Genomic DNA, 20705 nt, shown 5'->3' on the forward strand with positions numbered 1-20705 from the left:
TGTGAGGCAGCAGCGCTAACCCACTGTGCCACCGTGTCCCTGGCACTGTGAGACAGCAGCGCTAACCCACTGTGCCACCGTGTCCCTGGCGCTGTGAGACAGCAGCGCTAACCCACTGTGCCACCGTGCGGGGAATCGAACCCGGGACCCTGGCGCTGTGAGACAGCAGTGCTAACCCGCTGTGCCACCGTGCGGGGAATCGAACCCGGGACCCTGGCGCTGTGAGACAGCAGCGCTAACCCACTGTGCCACCGTGCCACTGGGATTGAACCCGGGTCCCTGGCGCTGTGAGGCAGCAGTGCTAACCCACTGTGCCACCGGGTCCCTGGCGCTGTGAGGCAGCAGCGCTAACCCACTGTGCCACCGTGCCACTGGGATTGAACCCGGGTCCCTGGCGCTGTGAGGCAGCAGCGCTAACCCACTGTGCCACCGTGCCACTGGGATTGAACCCGGGTCCCTGGCACTGTGAGGCAGCAGCGCTAACCCACTGTGCCACCGTGCCACTGGGATTGAACCCGGGTCCCTGGCACTGTGAGACAGCAGCACTAACCCACTGTGCCACCGTGCGGGGAATCGAACCCGGGACCCTGGCGCTGTGAGGCAGCAGCGCTAACCCACTGTGCCACCGTGCCGCTGGGATTGAACCCGGGTCCCTGGCGCTGTGAGGCAGCAGCACTAACCCACTGTGCCACCGTGCCACTGGGATTGAACCCGGGGCCCTGGCGCTGTGAGGCAGCAGAGCTAACCCACTGTGCCACCGTGCCACTGGGATTGAACCCGGGTCCCTGGCGCTGTGAGGCAGCAGCGCTAACCCACTGTGCCACCGTGCCGCTGGGATCGAACCCGGGTCCCTGGCACTGTGAGGCAGCAGCGCTAACCCACTGTGCCACCGTGCCACTGGGATTGAACCCGGGTCCCTGGCGCTGTGAGGCAGCAGCGCTAACCCACTGTGCCACCGTGCCACTGGGATTGAACCCGGGTCCCTGGCACTGTGAGGCAGCAGCGCTAACCCACTGTGCCACCGTGCCGCTGGGATTGAACCCGGATCCCTGGCGCTGTGAGGCAGCAGCGCTAACCCACTGTGCCACCGTGCCGCTGGGATCGAACCCGGGTCCCTGGCACTGTGAGGCAGCAGCGCTAACCCACTGTGCCACCGTGCCACTGGGATTGAACCCGGGTCCCTGGCACTGTGAGACAGCAGTGCCAACCCACTGTGCCACCGTGCGGGGAATCGAACCCGGGACCCTGGCGCTGTGAGGCAGCAGCGCTAACCCACTGTGCCACCGTGCCGCTGGGATTGAACCCGGGTCCCTGGCGCTGTGAGGCAGCAGCGCTAACCCACTGTGCCACCGTGCCACTGGGATTGAACCCGGGTCCCTGGCGCTGTGAGGCAGCAGCACTAACCCACTGTGCCACCGTGCCACTGGGATTGAACCCGGGTCCCTGGCGCTGTGAGGCAGCAGCGCTAACCCACTGTGCCACCGTGCCGCTGGGATTGAACCCGGGTCCCTGGCGCTGTGAGGCAGCAGCACTAACCCACTGTGCCACCGTGCCACTGGGATTGAACCCGGGTCCCTGGCACTGTGAGACAGCAGTGCCAACCCACTGTGCCACCGTGCGGGGAATCGAACCCGGGTCCCTGGCGCTGTGAGGCAGCAGCGCTAACCCACTGTGCCACCGTGCCATCCTTGCGTGCGGCAGACTCCTGCACTGACCACAGGAAGCATGAGTGGCCGTGACTGGTGTGTGTACAGCTGTGTGTGTGTGTGTGTGTGTGTGTGTACAGCTGTGTGTGTGTGTGTGTGCGTGTGTGTGTACAGCTGTGTGTGTGTGCGTGTGTGTGTACAGCTGTGTGTGTGTGTGTGTGTGCGTGTGTGTGTACAGCTGTGTGTGTGTGCGTGTGTGTGTACAGCTGTGTGTGTGTGTGTGTGTGTGCGTGTGTGTGTACAGCTGTGTGTGTGTGCGTGTGTGTGTATATGCAGCTGTGTATATTCACACTTCTCTGTGTACATGTGGGAAATATGTCCACACATCGAGGATGTAAGGCTGGGGCTGGGGGGGGGGGGGGGGGGGTGGGGGGGTGGGAATGGTTGGGGGTGGGGGCGTTGAAGTTTCAGGGGGCAACAGATGAAGAGGGGCTAAACTCTAGAATGTTCCTTCCTTCCTCTCACGGTTACAAGGGTGGCAGAGACTGGTGGAGGTGACATTCCGGAGTATCATTAATAAAGATGACAGGTTAACATTGAGACCCACCGAGAGGGGACAGCGATGGGGAGGGTGAAGGATTCACTGATTGAATTAATCAGCATCCTGGCGTCAGCCCCGCATGGAATGGTGGCAGATGGATCTCCTTAATTGACTGGAGAGTTGGCATCGTTCCACGTGCCAGGCGTCACTCATTTACACCCCCAGCCCCCCCCACCCTTCCCCTCCCTCCCCCTCTCCAACACCATCGGGCAGTCGCTGCCTCCAGATGCCAGGAGGACATTACCTGTCAGCGTCACCTCACCGTCTCCAGGCTGAACGTTCAGGCAAGGGCAACGGGGTCGCGGGTGACAGGGGCATCATGCGAGTTGGGTCAATTGGTCATCGGAAACGTCCGCAACATCGCCTTGTCCCAAAACGCTTCACGGTATCTTGGTGACCTCTCGCAGCGTGTGCACACACGGCTGCCACTGTGCCTCGGTGGTGGAGGGAGACCCGCTTTTCTCATCATTGGTGGGACCTGGGCCTCGCTGGCCGGGCCCAGCGTTCATTGCCCATCCCTAGTTGCCCCTTGAGAAGGTGGTGGTGAGCCGCCATCTTGAATCGCTGCAGTCCATGTCCTGTGGGTTGGTCTACAAAACGTGGACTGCACAAGACATTGGTGAGGCCACACTTGGAATACTGTGTACAGCTCTGGTCACCCTATTATAGAAAGGATATTATTAAACTAGAAAGAGTTGCAGGAAAGATTTACTGGGATGCTACCGGCACTTGATGGATTGAGTTATAAGGAGAGGCTGGATGAATCATAGAAACCCTACAGTGCAGAAACAGGCCATTCGGCCCATCGAGTCTGCACCGACCACAATCCCACCCAGACCCTACCCCCATATCCCGACATATTTTACCCGCTAATCCCTCTAATCTACGCATCTCAGGACACTGAGTGGCAATTTTAGCACGGCCAATCAACCTAACCCGCACATCTTTGGACTGTGAGAGGAAACCGGAGCACCCGGAGGAAACCCACGCAGACACGGAGAGAATGTGCAAACTCCACACAGACAGTGACCCAAGCCGGGAATCGAACCCGGGTCCCTGGCGCTGTGAAGCAGCAGTGCTAACCACTGTGCTACCGTGCCCAGATGGACTGGGACTTTTTCCCCTAAAGCGGAGGAAGCTGAGGGGTGATCTTATAGAGGTCTATAAAGTAATGAGGGGCACAGATCAGCCAGATAGTCAATATCTTTTCCCAAAGGTAGGGGAGTCTAAAACTAGAGGGCATAGGTTTAAGGTGAGAGGGGAGAGATACAAAAGGGTCCAGAGGGGCAATTCTTTTCACACAGAGAGTGGTGAGTGTCTGGAACAAGCTGCCAGAGATAGTAGTAGAGGGGGGAAAAGGGGAAAAGGGACTGTCCTGTTGCAGAGTCGGGGCAGACCCGATGGGCCAAATGGCCTCCTTCTGCACTGTAGGGATTCTGTGATGAGAAAATAATAAATCAAACCAAATCAAAATCAAATATTTTGAGGCAGAAATGGAAAGGAAAATCCAGGGCATCAGTTGATTGGGGGGGATTAGCGGAGCAAATATGTGGGGTTAGGGGAGAAGGCCTGGGTGAGGTGCTTGGTCGGACAGTCGGTGCATACTCGATGGGCTGAATGGCCACCTTCTGCGCTGGAGGGATTCTGTGATATGATTCTATGATTAATTTTTAAGGATGCTGCCATGGTGGCGTGGGGGCCAGAATGTGAGGACTTTGCTATCCCCCTCCCGCCCGACACAGGTTTTTAATTGTCCCTTTAAGGCCCCATTCACAATTTGGAATGGGCGGGACTGTCCCTTTAAGGCCCCCAACCAAAATTTGGAATGTGCAGGACTGTCCCTTTAAGGCCCCCCCAACCACAAATTGAAATGTGTGGGACTGTCTCTTTAAGGCCCCCCCCGACCACAATTTGGAATGTGCGGGACTGTCCCTTTAAGGCCCCCCAACCACAATTTGGAATGGACGGGACTGTCCCTTTAAGGCCCCCCCAACCACAAATTGAAATGTGCGGGACTGTCCCTTTAAGGCCCCCATTCACAATTTCGAGGTGGCGCGATGGCGGTCGCGTCCCGTCTCCCGGGGCAACGCGGCCGGCTGCAATGGAAGAAGCGGGACGGGCGTTGATTGACGGGCGCTTCTGGCCACGCCGCCTGCGCCACATGGCCGCGCGGCCCGGTTGCCAGGGAAACGGCTCCAACGGTCCAAACCGCCACAGCCCGGCGACAACCAAACCTGCTGGCTGTGGCTGGGGGGGGCGGGGACAGAGGGCAGAGCCGGCCGCCTATTGGGCCGAGTGGGCGGGGCCCGCGGCGTCCGCCAGGCTGATTGGGCGATCCGGCTGTCAATCACGGCGTGGGAGAGGAGAGCGGGTTCGGTTGACTCGGCAAAAAAATCAACGGAGAGGCGCCGCTGTGAGGGAGCCCCGCACTGTCAGAGGGTCAGCGCTGAGGGAGTGCCGCACTGTCAGAGGGTCAGTGCTGAGGGAGTGCTGCAGTGTCAGAGGGTCAGTGCTGAGGGAGTGCCGCACTGTCAGAGGGTCAGTACTGAGGGAGTGCCGCACTGTCAGAGGGTCAGTGCTGAGGGGGTGCCGCACTGTCAGAGGGTCAGTGCTGAGGGAGTGCCGCACTGTCAGAGGGTCAGTGCTGAGGGAGTGCCGCACTGTCAGAGGGTCAGTGCTGAGGGAGTGCCGCACTGTCAGAGGGTCAGTGCTGAGGGAGCGCCGCACTGTCAGAGGGTCAGTGCTGAGGGAGTGCCGCACTGTCAGAGGGTCAGTGCTGAGGGAGTGCCGCACTGTCAGAGGGTCAGTGCTGAGGGGGTGCCGCACTGTCAGAGGGTCAGTGCTGAGGGAGTGCCGCACTGTCAGAGGGTCAGTGCTGAGGGGGTGCCGCACTGTCAGAGGGTCAGTGCTGAGGGAGTGCCGCACTGTCAGAGGGTCAGTGCTGAGGGAGCGCCGCACTGTCAGAGGGTCAGTGCTGAGGGAGTGCCGCACTGTCAGAGGGTCAGTGCTGAGGGAGTGCCGCACTGTCAGAGGGTCAGTGCTGAGGGAGTGCCACACTGTCAGAGGGTCAGTGCTGAGGGAGTGCCGCACTGTCAGAGGGTCAGTGCTGAGGGAGTGCCGCACTGTCAGAGGGTCAGTGCTGAGGTAGTGCCGCACTGTCAGAGGGTCAGTGCTGAGGGAGTGCCGCACTGTCAGAGGGTCAGTGCTGAGGGAGTGCCGCACTGTCAGAGGGTCAGTGCTGAGGGAGTGCCGCACTGTCAGAGGGTCAGTGCTGAGGGAGTACCGCACTGTCAGAGGGTCAGTGCTGAGGGAGTGCCGCACTGTCAGAGGGTCAGTGCTGAGGGGGTGCCGCACTGTCAGAGGGTCAGTGCTGAGGGAGTGCCGCACTGTCAGAGGGTCAGTGCTGAGGGAGTGCCGCACTGTCAGAGGGTCAGTGCTGAGGGAGTGCCGCACTGTCAGAGGGTCAGTGCTGAGGGAGTGCCGCACTGTCAGAGGGTCAGTGCTGAGGGAGTACCGCACTGTCAGAGGGTCAGTGCTGAGGGAGTACCGCACTGTCAGAGGGTCAGTGCTGAGGTAGTGCCGCACTGTCAGAGGGTCAGTGCTGAGGGAGTACCGCACTGTCAGAGGGTCAGTGCTGAGGGAGTACCGCACTGTCAGAGGGTCAGTGCTGAGGGAGTGCCGCACTGTCAGAGGGTCAGTGCTGAGGGAGTGCCGCACTGTCAGAGGGTCAGTGCCGAGGGAGTACCGCACTGTCAGAGGGTCAGTGCTGAGGGAGTGCTGCACTGTCAGAGGGTCAGTGCTGAGGGAGCGCTGCGCTGTCAGAGGGTCAGTGCTGAGGGAGTGCCGCACTGTCAGAGGGTCAGTGCCGAGGGAGTGCCGCACTGTCAGAGGGAGTGCCGCGTGGCGGGACGAAGGATGGCACTAACTGATGAAAAAATACGGGAGAGTCTTCAAGGATGGATTGGGCAAAACAAAATGCCTGCAAGGAAAAGTCTTTGTGGATCCAGAGGCGTCCCCTGGATTATTTAGGGTGAAACACGTCGTGATATAAAGTAGACACGGCGTTAACGAGATTGGTAGAACTGGGCATCATCCAACCAGTTCATGTTCTTGGAATGGGCAACACCAGTCGTTCCCGTATTGAAACCCAACAAGTGGGTGAGCACTGCTGCCTCACAGCTCCAGGGACCTGGGTTCAATTCCCGGCCTCGGGTCACTGTCTGTGTGGAGTCTGCACGTTCCCCCCGTGTCTGTGTGGGTTTCCTCCGGGTGCTCCGGTTTCCTCCCACACTCCAAAGATGTGCAGGTTAGGTGGATTGGCCATGCTAAATTGCCCCTTGGTGTCCAAAGATGTGCAGTTTCGGGGGATTGGCCATTGCTTAATTCTCCATTAGCGTCAAAAGATGTGCGGGTTAGGTGGATTGCCCATGCTAAATTGCCTCTTAGTGTCAGGAAGGCTTGCTCGGGTAAATGAGTGGGGCTATGGGGTTGGGGCCTGGGTGGGATTGTGGTCAGTGCAGACTCGATGGGCCAAATGGCCTCCTTCTGCCCTGTAGGATTCTACGATTCTCTGAAGAACCTCCGCATTTATGAGGAAGACAGTTTAACAGCCGATTGGATAAGCATCCAATCCCGAAGATTGAAGACCTGTTTGCAAAGCTGGCTGGAGGTCAGTCCTACACAAAGGTGGACATGAGTCGCGCCGATCAGCAACTCGAAGCGGACGACGCTTCCTGAGGTTACGTCAGAGTAAACACAGGCAGAGGGTTGTTCCAGTTACACGTGCCGGCCTTTCGGCGTGCCGTCAGCGTGTGCGATTTTCCAGGGGACGACGGGGAGTCCACTGCCGCAAGGTCTGGTTGCACCCTGACAAAGTTTTCACAACACGATCGACAGAAGCCAAGCTTCTGGTAAACCTTGAGGAGGTGCTGACATAATTTCAAGAGGCTGGAGTTCACCTCAAGAAGGGTAAATGTACTATTCAAGCCAGTGAGGTCACCAACCTGGGGTATGGTGTAGGTGCCCAAGGATTAACCCCTTATGGAAGATAAGATCAAGGCCATAAAGGAGGCAGCAGCCCCCAGAAACACACCAGAGCTCAAGTCATTTTTGGGAATGGTAAATTATGATGGGCGCTTTTTTTGCCAAACTTGTCAATGTTATTGGCCCCTTCTGCATACTCCGTAAAAGAAACACCAGCTTTGGTCTTCGAAGACTCCCCAGAAAGGAGCTTTCCGCAGAGTAAACCAATTGCTGCATTCTTCAAACTCGTTAATACATTTTTCCCCTGCTGAGCAAGTGGTGTTGACCTGCGATGCCTCTCCCTATGGCGTTGGTGCGCTCTTGGCCCATGGGATGGGCGACGGATCTGAAAGGCCACTAGGGTATGTCTCGAGAACCCTCTCAAAGGCAGAAAAAGGCTCCCAAAATGAGAAAGAAGGATTATCCATTGCTTTCGGTGTCAAGAAATCCACCAGTCACTCACACGGCAGCCACTTTACCATCGTTTCGAACCACAAGCTGTTCTTCGGTCTGTTTGAAGAAGACACAACCTTCATTCTGTCTGCATTCGAGGCGTTTCCCCTGGAGCGTAGTAGGCTTCGGGGTGATCTTATATAGAGGTTATAAAATAATGAGGGGCACAGATCAGCTCGATCGTCAATATCTTTTCTCTAAGGTAGGGGAGTCTAAAACTAGAGGGCATAGGTTTAAGGTGAGAGGGGAGAGATACAAAATGGTCCAGAGGAGCATTTATTTCACACAGAGGGTGGTGAGTGTCTGGAACGAGCTGCCAGAGGCAGTAGTAGAGGCGGGTACAATTTTGTCTTTTAAAAAGCATTCAGACAGTTACATGGGTAAGATGGGTATAGAGGGATATGGGCCAAACGCGGGCAATTGGGACTAGCTTAGTCGTTTAAAAAAAGGGGTGGCATGGAACAGGTTGGGCCGAAGGGCCTGTTTCCATGCTGTAAATCTCGATGACTCTATATTGACCTGGAACACTGATAGTGACTGCAGATGCACCGAGCCACCTCCCTTTACAACAAAGTGTTACAGCCGCTCCAGTAGCACAGGAAATTCTCATGGCGTTGAATTCTTTGGACACATTGGCAGTCTTGGCAGGTACTGGATCAGCCGGGATCCACTTCTGCCCAAAGTGAGACACATGATACTTACAGGTTGGGCCAATGAGCTAGTTTCTGAAGGAATTAAATCATGTCTCACCCGCAAGGATGAATGGAGTTGCCGGGATGGCACCATACTCTGGGCAGCAAGAGTAGCCATCCCTGTACCAGGCAGAGAGCTGCTTCTATTGGAATTATGTGGAGATGCTGGCGTTGGACTGGGGTAAACACAGTAAGAAGTTTAACAACACCAGGTTAAAGTCCAACAGGTTTATTTGGTAGCAAAAGCCACAAGCTTTCGGAGCTCCAAGCCCCTTCTTCAGGTGAGTGGGAATTCTGTTCACAAACAGGGCATATAAAGACACAAACTCAATTTACATGAATAATGGCTGGAATGCGAATACTTACAGCTAATCAAGCCTTTAAGATACAAACAATGTGAGTGGAGAGAGCATTAAGACAGGTTAAAGAGATGTGTATTGTCTCCAGACAGGACAACCAGTGAGACTCTGGAGGTCCAGGCAGGCTGTGGGGATTACGATCGTGTGACATGAACCCAATATCCCGGTTGAGGCCGTCCTCATGTGTGCGGAACTTGGCTATCAGTTTCTGCTCAGCGACTCTGCGCCGTCGTGTGTCGTGAAGGCCGCCTTGGAGAACGCTTACCTGAAGATCAGAGGCCAAATGCCCGTGACCGCTGAAGTGCTCCCCAACAGGAAGAGAACAGTCTTGCCTGGTGATTGTCGAGCGGTGTTCATTCATCCGTTGTCGCAGCGTCTGCATGGTTTCCCCAATGTACTATGCCTCGGGACATCCTTTCCTGCAGCGTATCAGGGAGACAACGTTGGCCGAGTTGCAAGAGTATGTACCGTGTACCTGGTGGATGGTGTTCTCACGTGAGATGATGGCATCTGTGTCGATGAGCCGGCACGTCTTGCAGAGGTTGCTGTGGCAGGGTTGTGTGGTGTCGTGGTCACTGTTCTCCTGAAGGCTGGGTAGTTTGCTGCGGACAATGGTCTGTTTGAGGTTGTTTGAAGGCAAGAAGTGGGGGTGTGGGGATGGCCTTGGAGAGATGTTCGTCTTCATCAATGACATGTTGAAGGCTCCGGAGGAGATGGCGTATCTTCTCCGCTCCGGGGAAGTACTGGACGATGAAGGGTACTCTGTCCATCGTGTCCCGTGTTTGTCTTCTGAGGAGGTCGGTGCGGTTTTTCACTGTGACGCGTTGGAACTGTCGATCGATGAGTCGAGCGCCATATCCTGTTCTTATGAGGGATTCTTTCAGGGTCTGGAGGTGTCTGTTGCGATCCTCCTCATCCGAGCAGATCCTGTGTATACGGAAGGCTTGTCCGTAGGGGATGGCTTCTTTAACGTGTTTAGGGTGGAAGCTGGAGTTACTATTGGAATTGCACAGAGCTCATCCGGGTATCTCAAAGATCAAATCGCAAAGATGAAGATGCTCACCAGAAATTATGTGTCATGGCCTGGCATTCATGCCAACATCGTGAGCTCAGTCCAGCACTGTGAAGAGTGCCACCTGCAACGAGGGTTGCCTGTTGCAGCCCCACTACACCCTTGGGAGTGGTCTGGCCTGGCCCTCCGAGCCCCCCACACAGCCCGTTCGCTGGCCTCCTTCCTGCCCTGACCAATCCTAATGGCAGAGTGGCAGTGGGGCTGCCCCACCCCCACCGATTGCCCCACCCCCCCCCCCGGGCACTTTGCCCCTTGGGCATTGCGGGGGGGGCCACAGACTGGCACTGCCAAGATGTCAATGCCCAAGGGCAACACCGACCGCCCCACCCCCTGGGGGTGCCCCGATTGCCTGCACTTACTCCAGCGGGGTCGGGCCACCTCATTAGCGGGGTGCCACTGGAGTGAAACTCTGGCGGGGTGGGAGAGGCGAGCGGGCCAGGAGAATTCAATCCCGGGCCCGCTAATATCATTTAAATACTAGCCCCGCCTCCGGCGTTGGTAGAGGCTAGCGGGGCGTGAACTCTCACACGAATCCCGTGCATCGCCCTTCCCCGCGCGATTCTCCCGGCCCGCTGCGCTAAAAAGCCGATTGTCATTGGCTGCCGAAAATGCGCAGGACACGGGCTTCTCCTTATGATGAGCGAATCAGCTGATTGAGCGCTGATGTCCCCATCAAACACTTCCAGGACTGGTACAGCACGGGGTTAGATACAGAGTAAAGCTCCCTCTACACTGTCCCCATCAAACACTCCCAGGACAGGTACAGCACGGGGTTAGATACAGAGTAAAGCTCCCTCTACACTGTCCCCATCAAACACTCCCAGGACAGGTACAGCACGGGGTTAGATACAGAGTAAAGCTCCCTCTACACTGTCCCCATCAAACAACTCCCAGGACAGGTACAGCACGGGGTTAGATACAGAGTAAAGCTCCCTCTACACTGTCCCCATCAAACAACTCCCAGGACAGGTACAACACGGGGTTAGATACAGAGTAAAGCTCCCTCTACACTGTCCCCATCAAACAACTCCCAGGACAGGTACAGCACGGGGTTAGATACAGAGTAAAGCTCCCTCTACACTGTCCCCATCAAACAACTCCCAGGACAGGTACAACACGGGGTTAGATACAGAGTAAAGCTCCCTCTACACTGTCCCCATCAAACAACTCCCAGGACAGGTACAACACGGGGTTAGATACAGAGTAAAGCTCCCTCTACACTGTCCCCATCAAACAACTCCCAGGACAGGTACAGCACGGGGTTAGATACAGAGTAAAGCTCCCTCTACACTGTCCCCATCAAACACTCCCAGGACAGGTACAGCACGGGGTTAGATACAGAGTAAAGCTCCCTCTACACTGTCTCCCATCAAACACTCCCAGGACAGGTACAGCACGGGGTTAGATACAGAGTAAAGCTCCCTCTACACTGTCCCCATCAAACAACTCCCAGGACAGGTACAACACGGGGTTAGATAGAGAGTAAAGCTCCCTCTACACTGTCCCCATCAAACAACTCCCAGGACAGGTACAACACGGGGTTAGATACAGAGTAAAGCTCCCTCTACACTGTCCCCATCAAACAACTCCCAGGACAGGTACAGCACGGGGTTAGATACAGAGTAAAGCTCCCTCTACACTGTCCCCATCAAACAACTCCCAGGACAGGTACAACACGGGGTTAGATACAGAGTAAAGCTCCCTCTACACTGTCCCCATCAAACAACTCCCAGGACAGGTACAACACGGGGTTAGATACAGAGTAAAGCTCCCTCTACACTGTCCCCATCAAACAACTCCCAGGACAGGTACAGCACGGGGTTAGATACAGAGTAAAGCTCCCTCTACACTGTCCCCATCAAACACTCCCAGGACAGGTACAGCACGGGGTTAGATACAGAGTAAAGCTCCCTCTACACTGTCCCCATCAAACACTCCCAGGACAGGTACAGCACGGGGTTAGATACAGAGTAAAGCTCCCTCTACACTGTCCCCATCAAACACTCCCAGGACAGGTAAAGCACGGGGTTAGATACAGAGTAAAGCTCCCTCGACACTGTCTCCCATCAAACATTCCTAGGACAGGTACAGCACGGGGTTAGATACAGAATAAAGCTCCCTCTACATTGTCCACCATCAAACACTCCCAGGACAGGTATAGCACGGGGTTAGATACAGAGTAAAGCTCCCTTTACACTGTCCCCATCAAACACTCCCAGGACTGGTACAGCACGGGGTTGATACAGAGTAAAGCTCCCTCTACACTGTCCCCCAAACACTCACAGGACAGGTACAGCACGGGGTTAGATACAGAGTAAAGCTCCCTCTACATGGTCCCCATCAAACACTCCCAGGACAGGTACAGCACGGGGTTAGATACAGAGTAAAGCTCCCTCGACACTGTCCTCCCATCAAACATTCCTAGGACAGGTACAGCACGGGGTTAGATACAGAGTAAAGCTCCCTTTACACTGTCCCCATCAAACACTCCCAGGACTGGTACAGCACGGGGTGAGATACAGAGTAAAGCTCCCTCTACATTGTCACCCATCAAACACTCCCAGGACAGATACAGCACGGGGTTAGATATAGAGTAAAGCTCCCTCTACACTGTCCCCATCAAACACTCCCAGGACAGGTACAGCACGGGGTTAGATACAGAGTAAAGCTCCCTCTACACTGTCCCCATCAAACACTCCCAGGACAGGTACAGCACGGGGTTAGATACAGAGTGAAGCTCCCTCTACACTGTCCCCCATCAAACACTCCCAGGACAGGTACAGCACGGTGTTAGATACAGAGTAAAGCTCCCTCTACACTGTCCCCATCAAACACTCCCAGGACAGGTACAGCACGGGGTTAGATATAGAGTAAAGCTCCCTCTACACTGTCCCCATCAAACACTCCCAGGACAGGTACAGCACGGGGTTAGATACAGAGTAAAGCTCCCTCTACACTGTCCCCCATCAAACACTCCCAGGACAGGTACAGCACGGGGTTAGATACAGAGTAAAGCTCCCTCTACACTGTCCCCATCAAACACTCCCAGGACAGGTACAGCACGGGGTTAGATACAGAGTAAAGCTCCCTCTACACTGTCCCCATCAAACATTCCCAGGACAGGTACAGCACGGGGTTAGATACAGAGTAAAGCTCCCTCTACACTGTCCCCCATCAAACACTCCCAGGACAGGTACAGCACGGGGTTAGATACAGAGTAAAGCTCCCTCTACACTGACCCCATCAAACACTCCCAGGACAGGGACAGCACGGGGTTAGATACAGAGTAAAGCTCCCTCTACACTGTCCCCATCAAACACTCCCAGGACAGGTACAGCACGGGGTTAGATACAGAGTAAAGCTCCCTCTACACTGTCCCCCATCAAACACTCCCAGGACAGGTACAGCACGGGGTTAGATACAGAGTAAAGCTCCCTCTACACTGTCCCCATCAAACACTCCCAGGACAGGGACAGCACGGGGTTAGATACAGAGTAAAGCTCCCTCTACACTGTCCCCCATCAAACACTCGCAGGACAGGTACAGCACGGGGTTAGATACAGAGTAAAGCTCCCTCTACACTGTCCAGACTCACCATGCAAATACTCTCCTCTTGTAGGAACGGCTAAGCTTCAAAAATGGAAAGCCGGAGGAGTTACTCACGGCAAGTCAGCCTCCGATCGTCCTCCGTTTCTTTTGGACATTCAGATCCTGGTACCCTGGATTCCTTCCATTCATCCAAGCAAAAAGAAGGTGAGATACTCGGTGATAGACTATGGCACTTGAGAGCAGAGACCAATTGAGGCACTACAGTGTGCTTTGTCACCAATCAGTGCCCGGCTTCATTTCCTCTTCTGCATATTTAAAGCACGACAGAAGGTGGCTTTATGTTTTGGACAGGGGAGGGGAAATAAACTGAGACCCCAATTTCCCTTCCCTTGAGTGTCCATTGTCAGTGTGGTCTCGGAGAGGGAGGGGGGTGTGGTTCTTAGCTCCCCAAAAATGCTTATGTTGAATTTAGCCGCAGGATTTTATGAGTTTGAATAAGAAGCATTATTTTTTGCATATTCACTCCAAAAGTCTGAGCGCAGGATCAGTCACTCCACAGTTAAAGATAGTGGTACTCTTTTACAAATTGTTCAAGCCCCCAGGGAAAACCCGCTTGAGGATTCGGTGAAGAAGCAAGTCTACTTCACTCTTGAGTGGGACGCTTACCTTTATCAATCGAGGCATAGATTACAAAAACAGGGAGGCCATGTTGGAGTTGTATAGGAGTTAGGTGAGGCCACAGCTCGAGTATCGTGCGCAGTTCTGTTTGTCACATTATAGCAAGGATATGATTGCGCTGGAGAGGGTGCAGAAGGCGGCACAGTGGTTCGCACTGCTGCGTCACTGCGCCATGGACCCGAGTTCAATTCCGACCTCGGGTGAGTGTCCTTGTGAAGTTTGCACGTTCTCCCCGTGTCTGCGTGGGTTTCCTCCGGGTGCTCCGGTTTCCTCCCACAGTCCAAAGATGTGCAGGTTAGGTGGATTGGCCATGCTGAATTGTCCCTTAGTGTCAGGGAGACTGACAGGGTGAATGCGTGGGGTTACAGGGATAGGGCCTGGGTGGGATTAGTGTCGGTGCAGTCTCGATGACCTCCTTATGCACTGTAGGGATTGTATGATGATTCTAGTGGAGATTCACCAGGATGCTGCCTGGGATGGAACATTTAAGTTATGAAGAGAGGTTGGATAGGCTTGGGTTGCTTTCCCTGGAGCAGAGAAGACTGAGGGGCGACCTGATCGAGGTGTTCAAAATTATGAGGGACATGGACAGGGTGGATAGGGAGCAGCTGTTCCCCTTAGTTGAAGAGACAGTCACGAGGGGACACAAGTTAAAAGTGAAGAGTGGGAGGTTTAGGGGGGGATGTGAGGAAAATCTTTTTTACCCAGAGGGTGGTGAGGGTCTGGAATGCGCTGCCCGGGAGGGTGGTGGAGGCGGGATGCCTCACATCCTTTAAAAAATACCTGGCTGAGTACTTGGCGCGTCACAACATTCAGGGCTATGGGCCAAGTGCAGGTAAATGGGATTAGGAGTTTTTTAACCTGTTGGTGCTGACTCAATGGGCCGAAGGGCCTCTTCTGTTCTGTATGATTCAGTGATTCTGTGAACTGTAGTCTAAATGAGTTCAGATAGCTGGAGTCACCTCTCAGTGTTCTTGGAGGGTTCCCTCGAAGAGATGAGAGGTGGTGAAGATCGGCCCTGGTGGTTCTCATTATTCGGAGGTCTAGCTTCTTGACAGATCTACTTTGATTCAGGAATCAGGCTTGGTGTGTTTTAAAGACTTTACCTGTGTGTTTAGAAGGCAAAGATGCTGCTGCCTTTTCTGTAGCTGTTGTGTGACGTTTTTCTGCAGCTGCCCAGGTCTCTCTCTGTGTCTTTAGAGAAAAATTCTTGTCTCAAGCCAGCTTTGGTCTCAACCGACGAAGGTTCGGATCCAGAGTGCTCTGGATGTCCAAAGCCATCACAGTACAATAGGAGATAGCTGGTGCTCTTTCACTCTGAACTTGTGAATAACTGGCCTAATCAGCTCTCCTTTGCTTTATTCTTCGAAACACCTGGTGGGAGTTGGTTCATTTCCCGTCTTGGCGTACCATCCTCGGGAGGAAGGTGCCGGGACTCTCATTCAAGGGGTGCAGGGGGGAGGATGCCTCGGTGCTAACAGGAGCCAGGCTCACCGTGCCCGGAAAGGGTTCAAAGGCAGCACCGGGGATACCTGGTGCTCAAGCAGGCTGTGTGCCTCGCTGCTTTGGGACTTTGTTCCAGTTATAAAAAGGACAGTAAGGCCATCTAGCCATCACCTCTTACATCTTTTCACCACCTCACACACCAACTGTGCCCCATCCATGCCACCTCAGCCCAACTCCATGGCACCTCCTACACTCCATGTCAAGCGATGGCACTTGCGTGTCCATTCAGCCACTCTGTATAGAATCGATGAACCCTATAGCAATGAAAGGATGTATTAAAAAAAGCTTTGAATAAACAGTCATTTGTTGATAAAAATTGCTTTTATTACACCCCAATAATAGTGTCAATCATCCAGACCCTTTAAAGTATCGATGGCAGAAACTGCAATCACTTGAATCCTCTTTATCGTATGTAAATAAAAAATGTGAATTTCAGAGAGCCGGCGGTATTAACCAAGCCGGGATTTTCCTGGGTTTCGAGTGTTTCAGCCATTCCTCATTATGTATTGTTGGTTGTGAGCCAGATCTCCGGTGGAGGACGAAAACAGCTACATAGAGGGGTGCGGCTTGACCTGGAAGATACGAGGGGCCCTGGGGAGGGTTGTTGGGTGGTTTTTGCCCACCATGGAGGTGGAGGCATGGGAAAGACTTTATGAACTTAACTTTCAAATGTTCACAGTCCAAAGCTCAGAGTCCAGAGATGTGCAGGTTAGGGGGATTGGCCATGCTAAATTGCTCCTTCGTGTCCCAAGATGTGCAGGTTAGGGGGATTGGCCAGAGTAAATGTGTGGGGTCACTGGGATTGGGTGGGGGAGAGGTCCTGGGTAAGATACTCTGTCAGACAGTTGGTGCAGACTTGGTGGGCCGAATGGCCTCCTTCTGCACTGTGTGGTTTCTATGATGGGTTCCCTCACCCAGGCTATGATTCATGACATGAAAACAGAAAATGCTGGAAAATCTCAGCAGGTCTGGCAGCACAGAACATAGATAGAGTCTCGAGGTCCATGGATTCTGTTTTTGATTTGATGTGATTTGATTTATTATTGTCACATGTACTGGGACTGTGGTAAACCACTGTTAGCTTATTGCCTGTGTGTGTGACATGCCTGGACACGTCCCTGCCGGCCCTGCCCGGGACTCCTCCCCTCTCCCCGGTCCAGGTATAAAGGCGACTGCTCCCCACCCCCCCCGCCTCAGTCCGGACCAGTTCATCGGCATGGGTGTGCTCCAAGTCTTTTGCGAATAAAAGCCTATTTGTTCTTGCATACAAACTAGTCTTTGCTCGATTGATGGTGCATCAGGGACACAGTGAAAAGTATTGTTTCTTGCGCGCTATACAGATAAAGCACACCGTTCATAGAGAAGGAAAGGAGAGAGTGCAGAATGTAGTGTTACAGACATAGCTAGGGTGTAGAGAAAGATCAACTTAATGCGAGGTAGGTCCATTCAAAGGTCTGACGGCAGTAGGGAAGAAGCTGTTCTTGAGTCGGTTGGTACGTGATCTCAGACTTTTGTATCTTTTTCCCGATGGAAGAAGGTGGAAGAGAGAATGTCTGGGGTGCGTGGGGTCCTTAATTATGCTGGCTGCTTTTCCCCGAGGCAGCGGGAAGTGTAGACAGAGTCAATGGATAGGAGGCTGGTTTGCGTGATGGATTTGGCTACATTCACGACCCTTTGTAGTTCCTTGCGGTCTTGGGCAGAGCAGGAGCCCATACCAAGCTGTGATACAACCAGAAAGAATGCTTTCTATGGGGCACCTGTAAAAGTTGGTGAGAGTCGTAGCGGACATGCCAAATTTCCTTAGTCTTCTGAGAAAGTAGAGGCGTTGGTGGGGCTTTCTTAACTATAGTGTCGGCATGGGGGGGACCAGGACAGGTTGTTGGTGATCTGGACACCTAAAAGCAACAGGTGTGAATGTGTTGAAGTTACAACGTTCACCTGACCCTTTGGCAGCCATCTTAACCACCAGTGGAGTGTCCGTAGACAATCCCACAGGGACACCACCCAGATCTGAAGTTATGAATAGGGCGTGCCTTCACTGGGCCAGCCATGTGACACTTTTTGAAGAGTAAAGCATCTCACAAGAGCATTACTGAACAGAATCTGACACAAAGCCACATGGGGGGATATTAGTTCGGACAGTTGAGGTGGGTTTGAAGGAGCACCTTAATATATTGTAAAGAGAGGCGGAGTGATTGAGGGATAGAATTCCAGAGCTTGGGTCGCAGGCAGCTGAAGGCACGGCTTGACAATCGTGCAGTGATGGGAATCAGGGGTCGCTCAATAGAACTCTGAGTGGCAGTGTTATTGTGGTGTGTTATTCTGCACAGTGAGCTAGTGACTCTTGCTCTGATGTACACCCAGTCTCACACTTTGCTTTGTTTCCCCTGTTTCTACCCCTAAATCGAAACAAAAGAAGAAACCAAGACAGTTCTGAAGTGGCATTCGATTGACCACAGCATGGTGAGTATATTAACGAGGGGTGGGGAGCAGCTCTGGTTTTTGTCCGTCCTTACTGGAGTGGCCTTTCTTTTCCCCAAAGTGTCACTTTTCCTGGCACTGGCAGTGTCTTGAGGAGCATCCTGCTCTTCATCCACTCCCGGCTGGTGGAAGGGGGTCTGCATTCCCCAGCGATCAGTACGGTTTGCACTGGAGCGGCCACTGAGGCAGGCTTGAAGTTGTGTCCTTTCCCTGTTTCAAATCTAGCCACTCAATGGGAGGGGGGGTAGGAGAGAGAGGAGGGTATGAGGGAGAGGGGCACAGAGGAGAGGGTTGGGGTGATGATGGGTCATAAGGAAGAGGCCAAGGGGTGAGGAAGAGAGTTGAGAAGAGGGCAGCACGGTGGTTAGCATTGCTGCCTTACAGCGTCAGTAACCCGGGTTCAATTCCGGCCTCCGAGTCTGCACATTCTCCCCGTGTCTGCATGGGTTTCCTCCGGGAGCTCCAGTTTCTCCCACACTCCTAAGATGTGCAGGTTATGTGAAGTGGCCCATGTTAAACTGCCCCTTAGTGTCCAAAGATGTGTAGGTTAGGGGAATTGGCCATGCTAAATTGCCCCTTAGTGTCCAATGATGTGCAGGTTCTCATTGATCCACTGGAGCAAGCTGAGAGGGGTGATTGAAAAGCAGCAGTGCTGGTAAGAGATTAATTGGATTAATTGAATTGTTTATTTATTTAATTAGTCAGCTAGTGTGTGTATTTTTTTGGCCTTTACTTTAACAGCAGTTTTTCAAGTTTAAAGTGAAAACTAGAAGTGGGCAGCAAAGGAGTCTGGGAAGGGTTTTTATTTTAACTTTAAAAGTCAGTTACCTGGGAGGTTCCCCCTCATTGATCCACTGGAGCAAGCTGAGAGGGGTGATTGAAAAGCAGCAGTGCTGGTAAGAGATTAATTGGATTAATTGAATTGTTTATTTATTTAATTAGTCAGCTAGTGTGTGTATTTTTTTGGCCTTTACTTTAACAGCAGTTTTTCAAGTTTAAAGTGAAAACTAGAAGTGGGCAGCAAAGGAGTCTGGGAAGGGTTTTTATTTTAACTTTAAAAGTCAGTTACCTGGGAGGTTCCCCCTCATTGATCCACTGGAGCAAGCTGAGAGGGGTGATTGAAAAGCAGCAGTGCTGGTAAGAGATTAATTGGATTAATTGAATTGTTTATTTATTTAATTAGTCAGCTAGTGTGTGTATTTTTTTGGCCTTTACTTTAACAGCAGTTTTTCAAGTTTAAAGTGAAAACTAGAAGTGGGCAGCAAAGGAGTCTGGGAAGGGTTTTTATTTTAACTTTAAAAGTCAGTTACCTGGGAGGTTCCCCCTCATTGATCCACTGGAGCAAGCTGAGAGGGGTGATTGAAAAGCAGCAGTGCTGGTAAGAGATTAATTGGATTAATTGAATTGTTTATTTATTTAATTAGTCAGCTAGTGTGTGTATTTTTTTGGCCTTTACTTTAACAGCAGTTTTTCAAGTTTAAAGTGAAAACTAGAAGTGGGCAGCAAAGGAGTCTGGGAAGGGTTTTTATTTTAACTTTAAAAGTCAGTTACCTGGGAGGTTCCCCCTCATTGATCCACTGGAGCAAGCTGAGAGGGGTGATTGAAAAGCAGCAGTGCTGGTAAGAGATTAATTGGATTAATTGAATTGTTTATTTATTTAATTAGTCAGCTAGTGTGTGTATTTTTTTGGCCTTTACTTTAACAGCAGTTTTTCAAGTTTAAAGTGAAAACTAGAAGTGGGCAGCAAAGGAGTCTGGGAAGGGTTTTTATTTTAACTTTAAAAGTCAGTTACCTGGGAGGTTCCCCCTCATTGATCCACTGGAGCAAGCTGAGAGGGGTGATTGAAAAGCAGCAGTGCTGGTAAGAGATTAATTGGATTAATTGAATTGTTTATTTATTTAATTAGTCAGCTAGTGTGTGTATTTTTTTGGCCTTTACTTTAACAGCAGTTTTTCAAGTTTAAAGTGAAAACTAGAAGTGGGCAGCAAAGGAGTCTGGGAAGGGTTTTTATTTTAACTTTAAAAGTCAGTTACCTGGGAGGTTCCCCCTCATTGATCCACTGGAGCAAGCTGAGAGGGGTGATTGAAAAGCAGCAGTGCTGGTAAGAGATTAATTGGATTAATTGAATTGTTTATTTATTTAATTAGTCAGCTAGTGTGTGTATTTTTTTGGCCTTTACTTTAACAGCAGTTTTTCAAGTTTAAAGTGAAAACTAGAAGTGGGCAGCAAAGGAGTCTGGGAAGGGTTTTTATTTTAACTTTAAAAGTCAGTTACCTGGGAGGTTCCCCCTCATTGATCCACTGGAGCAAGCTGAGAGGGGTGATTGAAAAGCAGCAGTGCTGGTAAGAGATTAATTGGATTAATTGAATTGTTTATTTATTTAATTAGTCAGCTAGTGTGTGTATTTTTTTGGCCTTTACTTTAACAGCAGTTTTTCAAGTTTAAAGTGAAAACTAGAAGTGGGCAGCAAAGGAGTCTGGGAAGGGTTTTTATTTTAACTTTAAAAGTCAGTTACCTGGGAGGTTCCCCCTCATTGATCCACTGGAGCAAGCTGAGAGGGGTGATTGAAAAGCAGCAGTGCTGGTAAGAGATTAATTGGATTAATTGAATTGTTTATTTATTTAATTAGTCAGCTAGTGTGTGTAT

At 52.3% G+C, this 20705-nt stretch overlaps 1 protein-coding gene across 1 annotated transcript in view; it reads left to right on the forward strand.

Annotated features, from left to right (window-relative positions):
- Positions 1-13513: 13513 nt before the first annotated feature.
- Positions 13514-20705, forward strand: part of dnah2 (dynein, axonemal, heavy chain 2) — a 232295-nt gene continuing 225103 nt past the window's right edge. The window contains exons 1-2 of the mRNA XM_078200892.1: positions 13514-13598; positions 17995-18041. Coding sequence (XP_078057018.1) covers positions 18039-18041 — 3 coding nt within the window. The 5' untranslated portion in view covers positions 13514-13598; positions 17995-18038. The remainder of the gene's footprint in view (positions 13599-17994; positions 18042-20705) is intronic.

The sequence above is a fragment of the Mustelus asterias genome, chromosome 31 (genome assembly GCF_964213995.1).
Source record: "Mustelus asterias chromosome 31, sMusAst1.hap1.1, whole genome shotgun sequence".
Lineage (NCBI taxonomy): Eukaryota > Metazoa > Chordata > Chondrichthyes > Carcharhiniformes > Triakidae > Mustelus > Mustelus asterias.